The sequence below is a fragment of the Barbus barbus genome (genome assembly GCF_936440315.1).
Source record: "Barbus barbus genome assembly, chromosome: 35".
NCBI classification, from domain to species: Eukaryota; Metazoa; Chordata; class Actinopteri; order Cypriniformes; family Cyprinidae; genus Barbus; species Barbus barbus.
Genome location: NC_136763.1, coordinates 1702383 through 1721219, shown reverse-complemented (window position 1 = coordinate 1721219; position 18837 = coordinate 1702383). Strand labels below are relative to the sequence as shown.

The following is an 18837-nucleotide window of genomic DNA, read 5'->3' as shown; positions in this document are numbered from 1 at the left end:
AATTTAATAATAATATTTCAATAATAATAACTCAATGTGCGTCTTTCAAGTTTTATCTTTTGAGCTGTATATAATTTTCACTGTACTTTCTGTAAAAATATTATGAAATATAAAAATGAATGCAATGAAAATACTTTATTTAATAATAATATTTTTTATTATTATAACACCCTCGGTTTTGTGTGCAGAACTGGAGTAGCAGATGAACATTAATATCTGTAACAGAGATGCAGTGTTTATTTTACAAGGACAATATTCATGTTTCAATACAACAGCAAAAAACTCATTCTTGTAGCTCAAAACTAACATTCACATTAAATTAATAAATAATGATTTAAAACAGAAATGATTCCCACAAACCTATAGTGTTGGACAAAACAGTCACTATCATATAGCAGATTAGTATTCTGAATTATTTTTCCATTTTGATCTTTTGCATTTAATAAACGAATATAATAAAGACCTGACGTACTGATGAAATGACATTTCACTTCCAGTGTAGCAGCTTTCGCTTCAAAATCACAGTAAAACCTGTCAGATGCCCTCATTTTCATCACGTTTAACAGTTGATCATCACGGCTTAAACTAAGCAATGCACGTAAAATATATATAAAAAAACAAAACAGCAGTAAAAACACGTCGTCCGCTTTTGGCCATGTTTTAGTGTGTTTAGTAACAGATCAGATGCTGTGCGGTCTGTACAGCGCTGCTAGTTGAACATGATTGATTCAGGATCCTGGTTCATCATATGTGCCATGTGCCGCAGAACATCCTTCTTAGTAATGATTCCCAGCAAACGTCTGATGTGAGACAGAGAGAGTAGAAGATTTAGTCATCAAACCTCTGATTAGCTGATTAGACACAACTCATGCTTTAGAAGGGGATTTTATCACATCCGTTTGCCTCATTTGACCCATTAAAATGAACTCTATAATATACACATCCAAAAGCTTGGGGCCGGTTAGATTTTTAAATGTTTTTGAGAGTCTCTTCTGCTCAACAAAGATGCATTTATGTCAAAAATACATTAAAAATTGTAAAATGTTTTTACAATTTAAAAAGCAGTTTTTTATGTGAATATGTGTTAAACTGTAATTTATTTCTGTGATGCACAGCTGTATTTTCAGCATCATTACTCCAGTCTTCAGTGTCACATGATCTTCAGAAATCAGTATAATATACTGATTTGCTGCTCAACAAACATTATTATTATTATCAATGTTGAAAACAATCGTGCCGCACAATATTTTTGGGAAACTATGATGCATTTATTTTTCAGGATTCACAGATGAATCAATTTAATATCAATTTAATAAATAAAAGTATTAATTTCAGTAACACTTTACAGCAAGGTCTCATAACATTAGTTAATGCATTAACTAACATGAACTAACAATATATTTTACAACATTTATTAATAACATTTTCATGTTCACAGTACATTAACTAATGTTAACAGATACAACATTACATTTTAACAATGTATTAGTAAATGTTGAATGTAACATTAACTAGGATGTTCATGTTAATATAATTAACTGACGTTAACAAATTAAACTGTATTGTATATAGTGTTACCAAGAAATCTTACTGACCCCCAACTTTTGAACAGTAGTGTATACAATTAACTTTATAAATATATAATATATATATAGGCTACTATACAAAATTAACAGTCTTTAAAAAAACTTCCTCTGAAACACGAAATGATAAACATAACTCTGGTCAGTTTTGTGCTCAGTAGCTCCGCCCACAGTGAAATCTCATTGGCCCGCTTCGCATATATGTGACCCTGGACCACAAAACCAGTCATAAAGGTCAATTATTTGAAATTGAGAATTATACATCAGCTTTCCATTGATGTATGGTTTGTTAGGATAGGACAATATTTGAAAATCTGGAATCTGAGGGAGCAAAAAATCTAAATATTGAGAAAATCTCCTTTAAAGTTGTTCAAATGAAGTTCTTAGCAATGCATATTAATAATCAAAAATGAAGTTTTGATATATTTACGGTAGGAAATTTACAAAATATCTTCATGGAACATGATCTGCACAGTTTTGGTTTATTTAACTGGTTTGCACTCTATCTATTCTGCCATGTGCCTTATGCTACTTTATCTATCTCTTTCTTTTCTACAATGTCCTCATTTGTATATCTGTATAGTTGTATGTACATATGTCTAAACTGTATTTATCTGTATTTGAACGTCTACTGTCAGTGTTTAATGTTAACTGTATGCACCAAGGGTCTGAGAGTAACGCAGTTTCAGTTCTCTGTATGTATGTGCCGTACATGTGGAAGAATTGACAATAAAGCAGACTTGAACTTGAACTTGAATCTCACGCATGCATTATAAAAAACGCTCTACAGCAGTGCTTCTCAAAGTCCGGACTCCGGTCCGGATCTGGACCCGGAGGGAATTCAATCCGGACCCGCTTCTATTTCATATTTCAAGAACACTAATTATATTTCCTACTTTGATAAACGCACGTTAAACTTGTAAATCATTTGTTTATTTATTCTTATTTTTTTATGTCTTTTGGAGAAGGTCCGAAATTGCAGGCGAGATATTGAAACTTTTCCTTCATGAGATCCAGTGAGCGTATGACGTTTGACGTAATCGGGCGACATTTCACCGCTAATATTTTTATTTTTTTGTTTTGTTTTGCTATCACTTATATTATGGCAATTTGTCTTATAGCAGTGCCCAGTGTATACATTTATTTGTGGCGGCTTGTCACAATATCAAAACTGACAAATAGATTTTCCAAAAGGCTTATACTTCGTTGAATAAACTGAGCACTGCGCGTTTCAAAAATAAAATGCTGCGTGGGTGTGATATATATGAATGTTATATGAATTTATATGAATGTATCTTTTAAAAGAACCGTCCGTTTTCTTCAGAAAAGCTTTGATGTCAAATTGTCAATTTTCATTTGGTCTTTCCTGTCATGGCTGATAAAGTAGCGCTTATTTGATTACAGTCGTTACCGGGGAAACAGCTATATATCACGCTATATATCACGCTCCAGAGAATCAACTTGCATTGCTAGTCTGCGGGAAACACTGGTGTCTGTCAGCAAACATAAACAAAAAGCATGCTTCAGAACTGTTTTGAGAAGGTGCTTAAGTTTTGAGCCATGTATTATTACTATGAATTAGGCTACTAATACTATTACTATCTTGTGCCCTGCAATAACCATTTACGCAAACTCTCTTTTGATATAAAGGGAAAAAAAGAGAAAATTGGCCCCAAAAAATCAGCATCATGTATCAGCCATAGGCTGCCCTGATTTCTAAATATCGGCATTGGCCAGAGAAAAAACATTATAGGTCGACTTCTACTGCTGACACTTAAATTAATTGTTTTGCCACTTTTGCACTTGTTATTAAAGTATTTTGAATGCAAAGGGAACCTTTTTTTTAAATGAGTGTTTATTTGTTATATGTTATGTATGTTTACTAAAAACACATTTTGTAATAACCAGTTGTTCCGGACCTTTGACACTGATGAAAATTCAGATTTGGACCTTTGAATGTAGACTTTGAGAACCCCTGCTCTACAGAGAGGGAGTGGCACAGCTGGCTGAATGGTGTGACACTAACAATCTGTCCCTCAATGTGGAGAAGACAAAGGAGGTTGTGATGGACTTCAGAAGAAACTCCGTTGACCACCCCCCACTGACCATCGACAGCTCGACTGTGGAGAGAGTCAGCAGCACTAAATTCCTGGGGGTGCACATCACAGAGGATCTCACCTGGACCACCAACACCATGTCACTCTCCAAAAAGGCACAACAGCGCCTACACTTTCTCCACCGGCTGAAAAGAGCAAGTCTCCCTCCACCCATCCTCACCACATTCTACAGAGGCACCATTGAGAGTGTGCTGACCAGCTGCATCACTGTCTGGTACGGGAACTGCAGTGCTGCTGACCGCAAGACCCTCCAGCGGACAGTGAACACAGCTGCAAAGATCATCGGTGCCCCTCTCCCCTCCATCCTGGACATCTTCCTTACACGATGCTCCAGCAAAACCAACAGCATCGTGAAGGACTCCACCCATCCCTCCCACAGTCTCTTCCAGCTCCTACCATCAGGAAGACGGTACCGGAGCATCAGAGCCCGCTCCGCCAGACTGCTCAACAGCTTTTTCCCCCAGCCCTGAACTCAAACTGAAACCTCATGCAATCCCCTACCTCCTGAACTTGAATGATCTTTACTTAATATCCTAATGATTTTTGGCATAAAAGAAAAATGTATAATTTTGACCCATACAATGTTTAGTTCAGATTTGTGGAAGAATCGTGATCTCTATTGGAGACAAAAAATTGTGATTCTCAATTTATCCAGCTCTAATTATTAGTCACTAAACGAGCATTTCTTTAGGCTCTTACCCGCTGCGTGTGACCAGACACTGGCGCAGACCCAGCTTGCGGAAGATGTCCACCACCGTCTCCATGGGCGTGTGGTCAGTGACGGTGAAGGGGCTGAGGTTCAGGATGCGTCTGAGTTTGAGCGGCTGCGGGTTCAAGGCGGGAATCTGCGGAGCGTCTTCAGTGAAATGCACCACAGAGTTACTGACGACCCCATCCTGCTTCTGACGTGCGTTCTCTGAGAAACACAGAGGCACATAATACAGTATTTCATACTCGGACTGAATATTCACCACATATCTGCAATGATGACGATGTATGATGTACCATTTTTTGATTTGTGTCATTAAATTAGTTTTCATGAGAAGCGAAAAATGCTCATTTAGAGTTGTTAGAAATGTTGGAAATTCTCAATGAATCAATTAAAAAATATTCAATGATTACAGTAATTAAACCAAACATTCTGTAAAAACATCACTGAAATATTATTACAATTTATTACAAAAGAACCATATATATATTATAATAGTAATTAATAATATATATAATTCAATATATTTCATGTAATAAAATAATAAATGCAGTCTTGGTGAGCAGTAGAGACTTCTTTCAAAAACATAAAAAAATGTTAATTATTGAAAACGTTTAGCAAAGTAGTGCATATAATTAGAATGAACACAAACTGCTATTTTATAAATAGCAATAATTTTTGCTGTATTTTTTTTATTGCTGCAAAATTTGAACTGATTTGAATGGGTTTACTGCAGAGCAATTATTATACGCTTGAAATATAAATGTCACTGTCATTCGATGGTGGATGTGGTGAATAAGCTGCCAGTGATCAAAATATTGATTTTGAAGCCATTGAAAACGATAGTTTTGAGAATATGGTGGAGATCGCAAGTGCGCTCTGATGATGACAGCGATGGTAAAATCATCTGCTCAAACTGAACCCTTCTTAGTTTCAAAAGGTAACGAAATATGCTTTATTTTATTCTTCTGTAACTGTTCTTAAAATATCAAGAAAGTTGTTTTGCTATTGCAGCAGTTAGAGATTAATCTGTGCTGGACATATGTACAATATGCAATAATGACTCGTAAAACATTCATGAATTTAAAGGGGTCATCGGATGCCCATTTTCCACAAGTTGATATGATACTTTAGGGTCTTAATGAAAAGTCTATAACATATTTTGGTTAAAATTTCTCAATGGTAGTGTAAAACAACACCCTTTTTACCCTGTCAAAATCAGCTCTGTTTACAGCAAGCCGTTTTAGTGCATGTTCCTTTAAATGCTAATGAGCTCTGCTGACCCCGCCCCTCTCCCTCCGTGGAGTGACGAACCGTGCTCTGAGAGACGGTAAAATTCATCATGAAACTTGCAAACTAGCATGTTATTAGGAAAATTCATTAAAAGAACACATTTAGCTAGATCGGGGGGCACATTCCCTTCAAAAACAAAAGTAATCCACTGCATCTTCAGCGGCTCAGATGTCGGGAGTAAATGACGACTGCTTTGTTCATTATTACATCCAACAACAAAACACCTCAATCGCTTAATCTGAGACATTCTTGTCTACATCTGCTCCACGGTGAAACAACTGATGACAGCTCACTCAGGGTTGGTCTAAGGTAAAACACTAGTGTCAATCAACAATAGTGGGAGGGGTCTGGGTCTTTGTGACGTCACACAGCCAAAAATCTGAGAACGGCTTGATTTTAGAAAGAGGTCATGATTTATCAATAGGTTTACTGGGTGGATTTGTATTATTATAGGGTGGTTGTGTAAACACGCTGCTAACACACATTTCAGTTCAAATAACATGTAAAAGTGAATTTTGCATCCGATGACCCTTTAAGGGTTAAACATACCCGGGTGTGTCACATAACCTGCTGTCTGGAATACCCCCAGATGAGCTGAATCATATCCTAACGTGGCACTGTGTGCAATGCATGTGTCTTACTGATTGCCAGGATGAGGTCGCGTCTCTGCACGAAGCCGATGAGCCTCTCGGACTCGCGCGAGACGACCACAGGGAAGCCGTTGTAGTCGGTGTCTTTGATGAGCGTCTCCACGTCCTCCACCGTAGTGCTGTCCTGCGTCAGGACGGCCAGCGGCGGCTCGTTACGGCGCGGTCGCATCACGTCGGTGGCCAGCGTACGGTGCGTGAACTCATCCTGGTCCAGGTACGGGTAGCCGTTGAGCTGGATGTGAGCTTCGTAAATGCCCTCCTTACCGAAAGCATCGGCCACCCATTTACTGGTGACGGCGGCTGCCATCAGAGGAACGATGTACTCCAAACCGCCGGTCAGCTCGAACATGATGACCACCAGAGACACCGTCATCCGCGTCACGCCGCCTGCATAAACACAAACACTTCATAATCTACACCAGCAAAACTTAGGGCCTGTTTACACCTGGTCATTTTTACATATGTGGTTTCAACAATCAGATGCATTTACTCTTGTTCAGTTTCTAAGATGAATCGCCTTTGATTATGAATGCGATATTGCATAGCTTGTCAGTCAACTACAGCTCTGTGTATTAAATGCCACTCCATCCAAAAGCACATGATGGAGATTTACTACTAATCACAGAACCGGCTTTACTGACGAGATACGCATGACAATCACATGCGATTTATTGTGCAGCCCTTTTTCCGTAACATTTGATTTTTCCGGTGAATGCACCTGATGCAGAATACAGCGCAGTGAAGTGAGCGAGTTTCTTCGGACCGATCTGAGGAAATAATAACATTGCTCTGAGACCCTCACTGTTATTACAACTCATCCGCGCCCGCACTTCATGCTTCATCGCGGACTTAATTGCAATTCAAAAATCACACTAAGAATTTTGCAGTTCGTAATTAATGTTGGTAGGCTATACCGTGCAGCCCTAGACTGAACTGTGAGAGTGTGAGTGTCATTGAAACACAAATTTAGCTGCAACCAAGTCACTTTGTGCGACCCACAGTTTGATAACCCCTGATCTACTTCATCAAATCTTCCTCTCATTGAAACACATCTGGATCTGAAGAGATTCTGGATCTGGAGCGTCTCACCCAAACACGCGGCGGCGCCGACCATGGCGTACAGACCCGGAGTGACGCAGTCTGCACCTGGACGACACCAGTTCTTAAAGATGATCCAGTCGTGATGATGGTACGCCATCTGCTCCACCGCGATGCCTACGATACGGCCTGCGATGGCGCCCACCGCCATACTGGGGATGAACAGACCCGACGGGATCTGAGGAGAAGCACATTCACAATCAGGATTGTTTTGGTCAGTACTGAGATCACAATTATTCAACATAATGACTCGAAACAGTATGCATTTATTGAACTGTCTTTTTAATTTATTTTAAATATAAATAAATTAATATTCAATTCAATAATCCTGAAGAATTAATAAATTCAAGACATTCAGCATAATATGAATATATTCTATATTGTCAAAGAAATTATTCAAATATTTTTTCAATTATATCATAATGCATATTTGCCTGGAAAACAATGCAGATAAAAAATGCAGAAACGGAATAATTAGGCAAGTTTCTTCTCTTGAAATGAAGCTGAAATAAAAGCTAAATAGAATAATTCTAAAATAAATAAATAAAAATAAAAGCATATAAAAAGCTGGTCCAGGGTCACATATATTTCACACAAGAGAACATGGTGGTTCTCACCTTCATGCCGAATGTGAAGATGGTAATGACGATCTTGAAGATGAGCGCCAGCGCGAGCTGCCAGAGGGCGTTGTAGACGCCGGGGCCGGCGGGTCTGTCGGGGATGTCGTCCACGGGCCGGGTCATGTTGGGGTTGTTGATGTAGTCACAGAGCTGTGAGGACTCGAGTGCACCGCAGTCGTTGAACAGCTCTGAGATCAGCTCGCTGGTGCTGCGCCGCGTGTAGGGATTGGGGAAGGCCAGTACGGCCGTGATCCCCGTCACCACGATCACCTCCAGCACCGGGTACTTGCCCAGCCACGTGGTCTTGCGCCGCCGGCACCAGGCGATGTTGCAGCGGATGAAGAGCGTCCCCCAGAGGCCCCCGAACACGCCCAGCAGAATGAACGGCACCAGCTCGGCCATGTACCACGGCGTGTGATACTCTACGTAGAACAGAACCAGACGATTGTTGCCAAACGGGTTGATGGAGCGCAGTGTGAAAGCCGCCACCAGCGCCGCAAAGAAAGACCGCCATAACGTCTTCAGAGGGAAATAATAACTCACCTGCAGACACACAAAAGATATTTAGATTAGGGCTGAATCATTCAGAAACTAAGCAAGTAACTGACTTTATGAACGAGTCACTGAATCATTGACTCACTCGATTTGTTCAAATGGCTGAATCATTCAGAAACTAAGCAAGTAACTGACTTTATGAACGAGTCACTGAATCATTAACTCACTCGATTTGTTCAAAAGGCTGATTCAGTTTGGAAATTAAGAAAGTAACTGTCTTTATGAACCAGTCACTGAATCATTAACTCACTCAATTCATTTAAAGAGCTGATTTATTCAGAAACGAAGGAAGTGACTGTCTTTATGAATGGCTCACTAAATAAATGGCTCACTTGATTCATTCAAATGGCTGATTCACTCAGACATAAACGAAGTAACTCTCTTTATGAATTAATCACTAAACCATTCACTTACTCTATTCATACAAACCGCTGATTCATTCAGAAATTAAGCAAGTGGCTGTTTATGAATGACTCACTGAATCACTATCTCACTTGATTCATTCAAATGGCTGATTCATTCATAAACCAAGCAAGTGAGTGTCTTTATGAATGAGTCACTGAATCATAGACTCACTCAATTTATACAAGCCACTGATTCTTTCAGAAACAAAGCAACTAGTGTCTTTATGAATCAGTCAATGAATTATTACCGGACTCTATTTGTGCAAACCACTAATTCATTTAGTAGCAAAGCAAGTGACTGATTGTAGCTAGAAGGGATACAGCTAAAACCGGAAGCTAACAATAAATGTAATTTTAGATTTAAATTTAAATCTAACCTATTAGATTGTGCATTATTAACGTCTACACCTACCCCAACCCTAAACCTACCCCTTACAATAATACAAAAACAGTAATTATTGTTATTGTTTAAAAAGATTACGCTGTACTGATGTGTGCATACCCAGTAGACATATCTGTATACCATCTAGCCTTAACCCAAGTGACTGTCTTTATGAACAAGTCACTGAATCATTGGCTCACTTGATTTATTCAAAAACATGGATTCATTCAGAAATGAAGTTCAGCCCATTCCAAGGGTTTCTCCAGTAGTGGGCACTTAAGCAACATAATCAATGATGTACATCTGAGTAAACGAGGCGGAGGGAAGTTTGCAAGTGAAGGGCATCAACAACAAAAAAACGGACTGGACGCAGCCTATGAATGAGTCACTGAATCATTGGCTCACTTCATTTGTTCAAAAATATGGATTCATTCAAAATTATGAAAGAGTAACTGAATCATTGACAAACTTGATTTGTTCATTATAAATATTTTATAAATATATATATATGCACATTTAAAATTATAATAGAAAATAATTAATAGAAATTTACAGACAGGTGTGTAAGACATCAAAACAGAAACACTGAAAAGAAAAGAGTGTGTGTGTGTGTGTGTGTGTGTGTTTTCACCTCCTCCAGACTGAACAGAACTCCTCCGATTGGAGCTCCGAACGCAACCGACACTCCTGCGGCCGCAGCTGCCGACAAAACCTGAAACAAACATATGCAGAAGAAGATTTCAGCATATTCCCTTGACTCCTTTCTTACATCAGTCACGTCTCGTCCAGCATGCAGATGTGCGCACCTCCCTGCGTTTGCCCTCGTTCTTGCTGTATTTGGAGAAGAGGCTGCAGAACAGGTTCCCGCAGCAGCAGGCGACGTGCACGAGCGGCCCTTCCTTCCCCAGACTGAGACCAGACGACACGGCCAGCACCAGCGTCACCGTCTTTATGAGCAGCGTCCACTTGCCCAGATACCCGCGGATGATGAAGCCGCTCAGGATCGTCTTTATCTGGAACGACGCACACACTCAGTCCTCTTTGAGAGTTATATTACATTATATTATTTGTTATCCTGGACGACAAAACCAGTCATAAATAATTGAAATTGAGATTTATACATCATCTGAAAGCCTAACAAATAAGCCTTCCATTGATGTATGGTTTGTTATGATAGGACAAAATTTGGCTGAGATACAACTATTTGAAAATCTGGAATCTGAGGGAGCAAAAAAATCTAAATATTGATAAAATCTCCTTTAAAGTTGTTCAAATTAAGTTCTTAGCCATGTATATTAATAATCAAAAATGAAGTTTTGCTATATTTACGGTAGGAAATTTACAAAATATTTTCATGGAACATGATCTTTACTTTATGATGATTTTTGGCATAAAAAAAAAATTGATAATTTTGACCCATACAATGTATTGTTGGTTATTGCTACAAATATACCTGTGCTACTCATGACTGCTTTTGTGGTCCAGGGTCACATATTAGCTATGTTTTCTGCACCTCTGGTATTCCTGATCCGCAGGCGTATGGAGCGAACACACGCACCAGAGACACGGCCAGGAAGGAGAAGAAGAGCGCCCACAGCACGTACAGGAAGTAGTTCAGCAGATACACACCTGCGCCCTGATGACAGAATCACGCAGACATCAGAGTGTGAAGAGAAACACAAACTAGGGCTGCATGATAGGAGGGGAAAAAATTCTAATAAGATTTGCAATAGTAATTTAAAATGCCAATTTAAAAAAAAATCCAGGTTTGCTGTGCTTGTTTGTAGGGCCGCAAAAAAATGTTGTGATTATATATCAACATGATTATTATAATAATGATAATAATAATAATTAATTAATTACAGTTGTAATATCCCACCTGAAAATCTTGTGCATTTTTTAAATGTAAGATGCATTTTTCTAATAAAAATTGAGATTGCAATTTGAAATGCTATTAAAAAAATGAAATGCTGTTTATTATAGATATATATTTATCATTTAATTATATATCAATGTGACTATAATATTAATGATTAAATATTTCAAAAAATAATTATATAATTGACTAATAATAAAAATATAATAATATAATAATAGTAATAAAAAAACAATAATAATAATTTTATATTACTGTGCAAATTTATTTTGGTGGAAATATATTTATTTATTTCGATTACAGATTTTGTGATTTGATAATTGCACTAAGCCATATCATGATTTTGGTTTTATGCAGCCCTTGGACAATCCTAATAAAGGATTGCATAAAAATGTTTTTTTATTTATTAATCACTCAATCACCTCAGTGTATCCCGTCATCAGTTCAGCCCATTTCTGCCACTGAGGACATTTGTCTCTGTCGGCGAAGGTGGTCTCATTGGACGTCCAGCAGCACTGCTCGTGACTGTACCAGAGCGCAGACAGACACACGCCTTCCTTCAGATCCGTCATCCAATCAACAGCCAGATCGATCACTCCAGCCAGCGTGCCTGAGAGAGACCAGAGAGACGTTACATGCTGACAGAGTTCTGGTCAGTGGTGTCATGAGTGGGCGTGTCTCTGGCCACTGATGTCAATAGTGGGCGTGTCTCTGGTCAGTGGTGTCACGAGTGGGCGTGTCTCTGGCCACTGATGCCAATAGTGGGCATGTCTCTGGTCAGTGGTGTCATGAGTGGGCGTGTCTCTGGCCACTGATGTCAATAGTGGGCGTGTCTCTGGTCATTGTTGTCACGAGTGGGCGTGTCTCTGGCCACTGATGCCAATAGTGGGCATGTCTCTGGTCAGTGGTGTCATGAGTGGGCGTGTCTCTGGCCACTGATGTCAATAGTGGGCATGTCTCTGGTCAGTGGTGTCATGAGTGGGCATGTCTCTGGCCATTGATGTCAATAGTGGGTGTGTCTCTGTGTCAGTTATGTAATGAGTGGGCGTGTCTCTGGCCACTGATGTCAATAGTGGGCGTGTCTCTGGCCAGTGATGTCATTAATAGGTGTGTTTTTTAGTCAGTTATGTAATGAGTGGGCGTGTCTCTGGTCAGTGGTGTCACGAGTGGGTGTGTCTCTGGTCAGTGATGTAATTAATTGGTGTGTTTCTGGTCAGTGATGTCGTGAGTGGGCGTGTCTCTGGCCAGTGATGTCATTAATAGGCGTGTCTCTGCACCTGACAGCAGACCAATCAGCAGCATCACCAGCCATCCTGACCAGGCGTCCAGCAAACTCTTAATGAACTCCCAGATGGACTCTTTACTCTTACTGGTGATCTGCAAAGACACACAAAATAAACCAGTGCACTAATGATTCAAATGCACCTTATCAGTGTCAGGTGGTCCGGTTCACCTTCCGGTGTCTGTCCGTGTCTCTGGATTTCTCTCTCAGCCAGTCGATGGTGTGAAAGTCCTCGTAAGTGCCAACGTCTGGGAACGGCTCGTCCAAGAAGTCCATCAGGTTCCCGGCGCCGTTCATCTCCTCTGTAGGAGTGGCACTGCTGATGCCTGAGGAGAATAAACCAGATTTTCAGTAAATATATTACCAAACACACATTCTCTCGTCAAACTTCATGAGGTGCATCCTAGGATGTTTTTAAACACTATTAAAGGAGGAACATGTATGCTAAAACTGAAAATATGAGAAAACTTTAATATACAGTAGGAACAAATTATTTTGATATTTTTACTTTTTTATTATAAATTTATTTATTAATTTAATTTAAAATTAATTTCAAGCATATAAGCAGAAGCGTTCATTTAAAATGTCTGTAAGCGGGGAAAAATAGCATGTACCTGCCAGTGTGCAACACAGTGAATATTACAGTATACTGCAATATTATGCACCTTTTTCCCCACCTTTTCACATTTTGCATCACCTCGATGATGCTTTTGCTTCACTACGTGCTTCAACATCCATTAAAACATATTTAAAAAACTAAAATATGAGAAAACATTCATATACAGTAGGAATACTTTATTTTTAGGTTTTCTTTTTTAGATTTTTTTAATTTAGTTTAAAACTAATCTGAAGCTTGTAAGCAGAAGTATTCATTAAATAGTTTTTAAGCTGTAAAAATAAATAAATAAAAGTAACACATAACTACCAGAGTGCAACACAGTGATTATTACGGCATTCAGTATCGCAATATCATGTCTTCCATCACTATGCACTAAAAAATACATTTAAAATAAAAATTCTAAGTATATTCACATACACTACCAACAATTTATCTTTATTTATTTTTAATATTTTTTCAATTTATTAATTTTTATTTTGACATTTTTAACTAATTGCAGACATGTAAGCAGAAGCGTTTATTTAAAATACATGTCTGTCAATATCAATATCAACACTGTATACTGCAATATCATGCAGCTGCTGAAATCCATATTCTAATAGTACTGCATCTAGTCACACACTGACAGTCACGTCGTTTTTTTACAGCTTAAAAACATTTTAAATAAACACTTTAACTACATGTTTAGAATTACTTTTAAACTAAATGTAAAAAATAAAAGAAATGTATATAAAAATAAATATATAAAACAAATCCACTGAATGAAACAATTCAAAAACATAGTACCATGTTTTTTTTTTTTTGCAGTATTTCTTAAGAAATACATTGTAGTATGTGTTCAGAAGTATTTATTCATCACAATAAACACAATAGAAACGGTGTTCTGAAATATTCGGTGTCTGAGATGATATTCGGTAACGCTGGGCGGAGCTTACATGAATATTCATGAGTTTCCTGTTTCGCCACTGAAAATATCAGAATAAGAAATGCTTCAAAGTGTGATGAAGTTCAGCAGGTATTCAGGCTACTGTTAATTTAGGCACAATAGTTTGTAGATTGTGTGGTAGGTTATGTTTAATTATTACAGCTATTAATACACTCCAACTTACTGAGCCAACAAACATTTGTTTATGTACCTAATTTATTTTGACAATCTTTAAACCTGTTAATAACTGATATAAATGTATATTTGCTGTTGCTGACATAATAAAGTTTCATTTGTGATCATTCTGTGGTGTTTGCTCAGTTGGTAGCTTATATAACATCAACACAACTTTAGTAATAAATTCATGTTTTTGTAATATATTTAAATTGTAATATAAATTAACACAGTGTTAGAAACATGGTGTGATGATAAAAGATAAAATCATTATGTGGCTATTTAGCATTTATGAATACAATAAAGACAGCAGGTTACCTCTATTTCTATTCTATTCTATTCTATTGACTGAATGGCTAGATGAGTGGTGCACACTGGACACTGCTGGTTTGTCTCCAGACAAACCAGACAAGGTAGACACTTTGGATTATTATTATTATATATAAACACTACAGTGTATTTTAAAGCTGCACTACCACATAAATCTTATATTGTTTAGATTGCATAAACAGGCCATTTTATTTAAAGTGTTTAACTTTATATGTCTTGTCCACATACACATTTGTATATAAAACTTAACACCAAATCATTTGATGTCTTTAATGTATTCAGCATTATAACTTCATTTCTTTATAGTATTAACTGTGCAAATTAATATGTTTATGTTACTTTAACACATATCCTAATGACAGGCAGGCAAATTAATCGCTGTAATCATGAAATCAAACATAAACTATTGTGCTCATATGAACGAAACAAAACTTTCTGTGATATTTTCAGTGGCGCTTTAAGGCGAAACCAGAAACTCATGAATATTAATGTTAGCTCCGCCCAGCGCCACATGAAGCGCGTGAATATTCATGTTAGCTCCGCCCAGCGCCACCGAAACTCATGAATATTCATGTTAGCTCCGCCCAGCGCCACCGAAATTTATCTCAGCCTTACAGAAATATCACTCAGATCAGATTTCACATGAATATTTCTATCTGTGCAGCACAAACATGTTAAAAAACAGATGTGGGAATAAACCCGAACACATTAAATACGCTCAAATGACCCCATAATAACACGACAGTCATATTAGAGCAGGTGCACGATGACACGCGCGCATGCGATCAATCTCACCCTCTGCCTCCGCCATATCGCTGTTTGTGTAATAAATTAAAGCTGTAGTGATGATATATAGTGTTTATCCATCATAACATCAGAATAAACTGACGCGGCAGGACGGCGACGTACAGTGATGACGACAGGACGCGTATACACTGTGCGTGCGCGTCACCGCGGCGCGACGTCTGTGCAGAGTCGCAACTTTTCAGACTACCCTAGCAATCACTTCTTCCAAAAGCACCTAGTAACAAATTTAGCTATTTTTAAAAAATTATTTGGCAACTTTTGATAAGTGACTCAAATGATAAAAAGGAGCATTACCATTTAAATTACACAAAAAGAGAAAAACAAAGATGCCTAGTAGTGCACACATCATGTGAATTAAGCTGCTATTTAAAAATAATTCTGTAATTTATTAATTGTTCGTTTATGATACACTTTGTTAGTAGCTTGTGTTTGTTGATCAGTTGTAACATTAAGAAAAATATCTAGAAAAATGGAAAAGATTGTGTGAGTATTGAGTGTAACTATAAGTAATCAGCTAGTTACTGTAATTTAATTAATTTTCCCTTGAAATATATACAACACACAATAGTGGATTTAACATCACAATTTAAAGTCTAACATTAAAATGCATGCTTTTTATGACCCCTTCTCACTTTAAATACTTTGGTGCAGGGCCGGCGCTCCGCACACGCACATCACGCACTGCGCGTAGGGCACCAAGTGCTTGGGGGGGGCACCAAAAAATCTGGGTCGTGAAAATATCATCACAATATAGGCTACTAGTATAAATAACAAATAAAATATTTCTAGCATGTTAATATACAAAAGCAATACAAAAGTAATATAGGCCTAGACCAAATTAGTCGAGAAAAAGGTGAATCTCTGTGCCAGTCTCCCTCTGGTGCCCCCCCTTCCCCACCTCCCAGTGGTCTGTTCAATTATGCTTCAATCAATTTCAAATTTGGCCGACACCGACCTCAGACATGGCCTCGAAAAGGCACCAAGAGTCGGGGGCGGAAAAAAGAAGAGACAGCGGGATGATGCTCGCGCGTCGCTTGCAGGTAAGACAATGTTTTAAATAAAAATGTTAGTTTTGTGCGTGTAGTATGCATGTCCAGGGGCGTCGGCGCGTCCGCGTCGCTAGTAGTGCAAAAGATCCGGGGCTTTAGCCCTGCATGTTGAGTCTTTTATTTTAACGGGGTCCGGGGGTTTCTCCCCCGGGAAATTTTGAAACTTGGGCTGTTAAAGATGCAGTTTGTTTGAGAAGGAAAGGAAGGCCAATCGTTGGGGTCCTCATCGTCATATTTGAATGACAAATAAAGCTAATTTTCCCCCTAGGTAGGCTATACGTTACAGATGTGTGTGCATATAGCTATTAGTGCAGAACGTTCCCTATTGTAATTTCTTCGCTTCAATATAATGCCTATCTGCCTCTTGGTAAGGTGAACTTTAGAAAAACCCTGCAACTGAACGTGATGTGATTTTGCCAAATTAGACCGCTTAGATAAAGTTTTTTCGTTGTTGTTCTATGCGGTCATTTTCAAGAGGTTCGGCCAAGGGCGACATCTGTTGGTGAAACTGAAATTAGAAAAAAAAAACCCACAATCTCAGTGTTTGTATATTTTCATATTCACAGAGTTGTCAAATTATTAGGGCTGGGAAAAGATTAATCTCGATTAATCGCATCCAAAATAAAAGTTTGTGTCTACATGATATATGTGCGTGTACTGTGTATAATTATTTTGTATATAGAAATTATATATACAAAATTATATATACAAAATAATTATACAAATTTTTTTTTTCAAAGCTCAAACTCATCAAAACGTACCTGCGTTCATCAATGGGGCAGGAACGTTTAAGTGGTCTGGCTGTCATCAGCATCAATGGGGACGTGGCTCAGAAACTGTCATATGATGACCTGATAGCTGATTTTGCAGCTAGGAAATGTAGGCGTGTGCCTCTGTAGGGCCTCTGACAACTGATGGTAGTGAAAATGTTTAATATAGTTCTATAGAATAGCAGAATGGTCTCTTTATAGAGATGTGGTCCCTCTGTTGAGTAAATTCTACTGTGCAGTTATGTATGGTTATTTGCAGTTTAAAATGTGCACTTTAAAATTCATACTTCATAAAATTCATACACTTATACTGTTATTTGCACTTTAAACTTTTTTTGCACTTTTAACTTTCTATGTTTACATTGTTCTGTTCCAATTATTTATTTGCAGCAGTTATTTTGGAAGTAAAGAGAACCTAACTAAGAAATTCTGAATGGTAGTTATTTCTTTGGTGGTGGTGGGGGGGGCACCGCCAAGCGTTTGTGCTTAGGGCACCCAAATGGCTAGCGCCGGCCCTGCTTTGGTGAGTTAATAAGAATATTAGTAACACTTTAGTGTCCAATTCTCAATATTAACTTGGTTATTAGCATGAATATTACTAGGATATTGGCTGTTTATTATTACTAGACTTTATTTTAAATCCATAATTTACCCAATTCTCAAATTTTATTGTCTACAACTATTTTATTAAGTATTAATAAGCAGTAATTAGGAGTATATTGATGCAAAAGTATAGTTAGTTCATAGTAAATAATTAGTTAATAGTGAGAATTGGACTCTATTCTAAAGTGTAATAATCCAGATTAATTGATGTAGTTATCTATTATTTATTTGAAAGAATTATAAAAACCATTCCATGCCTATCCTTGTATGATTCATTAACTGATATAGGATTTAGAAAGTAATTAGTAATAATTAAATACTTTTTGGAGAGAGTAATGTGTACAGTAATCTAATTACACTGTTGAAGATGTAATTAGTAACTAGTAATTAATTACTTTTTTAGAGTAATTTACCCAACACTGCTAGTAATTTTCCAGGACATTATCCATTATCAGCTGTATCCCCGAAACACAAAATACCATACATAATTAAAAATGCAGGTAAAAAACCTTCAACAAGAATTCCTTCAACATAGTAGATTGTGCCCTATTTTACAGACTTTTCTTAGAGTGTAGCACATTAACTAACTACTAATACACTTAGGAAGCATGATGACGTTTGCCAGTAGACCAGAGACTGAGGCTGGCTCATTTTCATCAGTAATCTCTTTGTGTTTTGGAAATCTAGAGGAAGTTTAAACATGAAAGATCAGCATGATCTTGTCAGAGTCGTTGAGTTTCAGATATTCAGTGTTTTCCAAGCATTGCTGCAGAATCTCCATGAAGCTACACTAATAATTATGCAAGGTATTGGAAATATATAATGGATATCAGTGTTTGATTTCTCTTCAGCCCAGTCCAGGATGAACTTCTGCACAGTCATGGTTTTTCCAGTGCCAGCATCTCCCTTCATCCTGATATGCTGGCCTTCAAACATGTTGTTGCGCATGATCCGACTATCATCACTGATGTCTTTCTCCAGGTTTTTCCTC

The 18837-nt window shown here is 37.9% G+C and overlaps 1 protein-coding gene across 1 annotated transcript; it reads right to left on the bottom strand.

The window, feature by feature from the left end:
- Positions 1–141: 141 nt before the first annotated feature.
- On the bottom strand, positions 142–15551 carry LOC306854665 (H(+)/Cl(-) exchange transporter 4-like). Its single transcript, XM_079392861.1, has 12 exons — positions 15413–15551; positions 12741–12895; positions 12565–12664; positions 11710–11897; positions 10925–11047; positions 10218–10424; positions 10043–10123; positions 8068–8613; positions 7442–7628; positions 6344–6739; positions 4400–4616; positions 142–800 (listed from the first exon to the last, which is right to left on the bottom strand). The coding sequence occupies exons 1-12, from the start codon at positions 15426–15428 to the stop codon at positions 710–712; spliced, it is 2307 nt and encodes a 768-aa protein (XP_079248987.1). The 5' UTR covers positions 15429–15551; the 3' UTR covers positions 142–709.
- Between the last annotated feature and the right edge of the window lie 3286 nt (positions 15552–18837).

Excerpts from the sequence above, each read along its gene's own strand:
- LOC306854665 (XM_079392861.1), bottom strand. Across the intron at positions 10,124-10,217 it reads ACGAGGGCAAACGCAGGGAG|GTTTTGTCGGCAGCTGCGGC; the intron begins GTGCGCACATCT and ends TGTTTGTTTCAG. Across the intron at positions 801-4,399 it reads TGTCTGGTCACACGCAGCGG|ACGTTTGCTGGGAATCATTA; the intron begins GTAAGAGCCTAA and ends GTCTCACATCAG.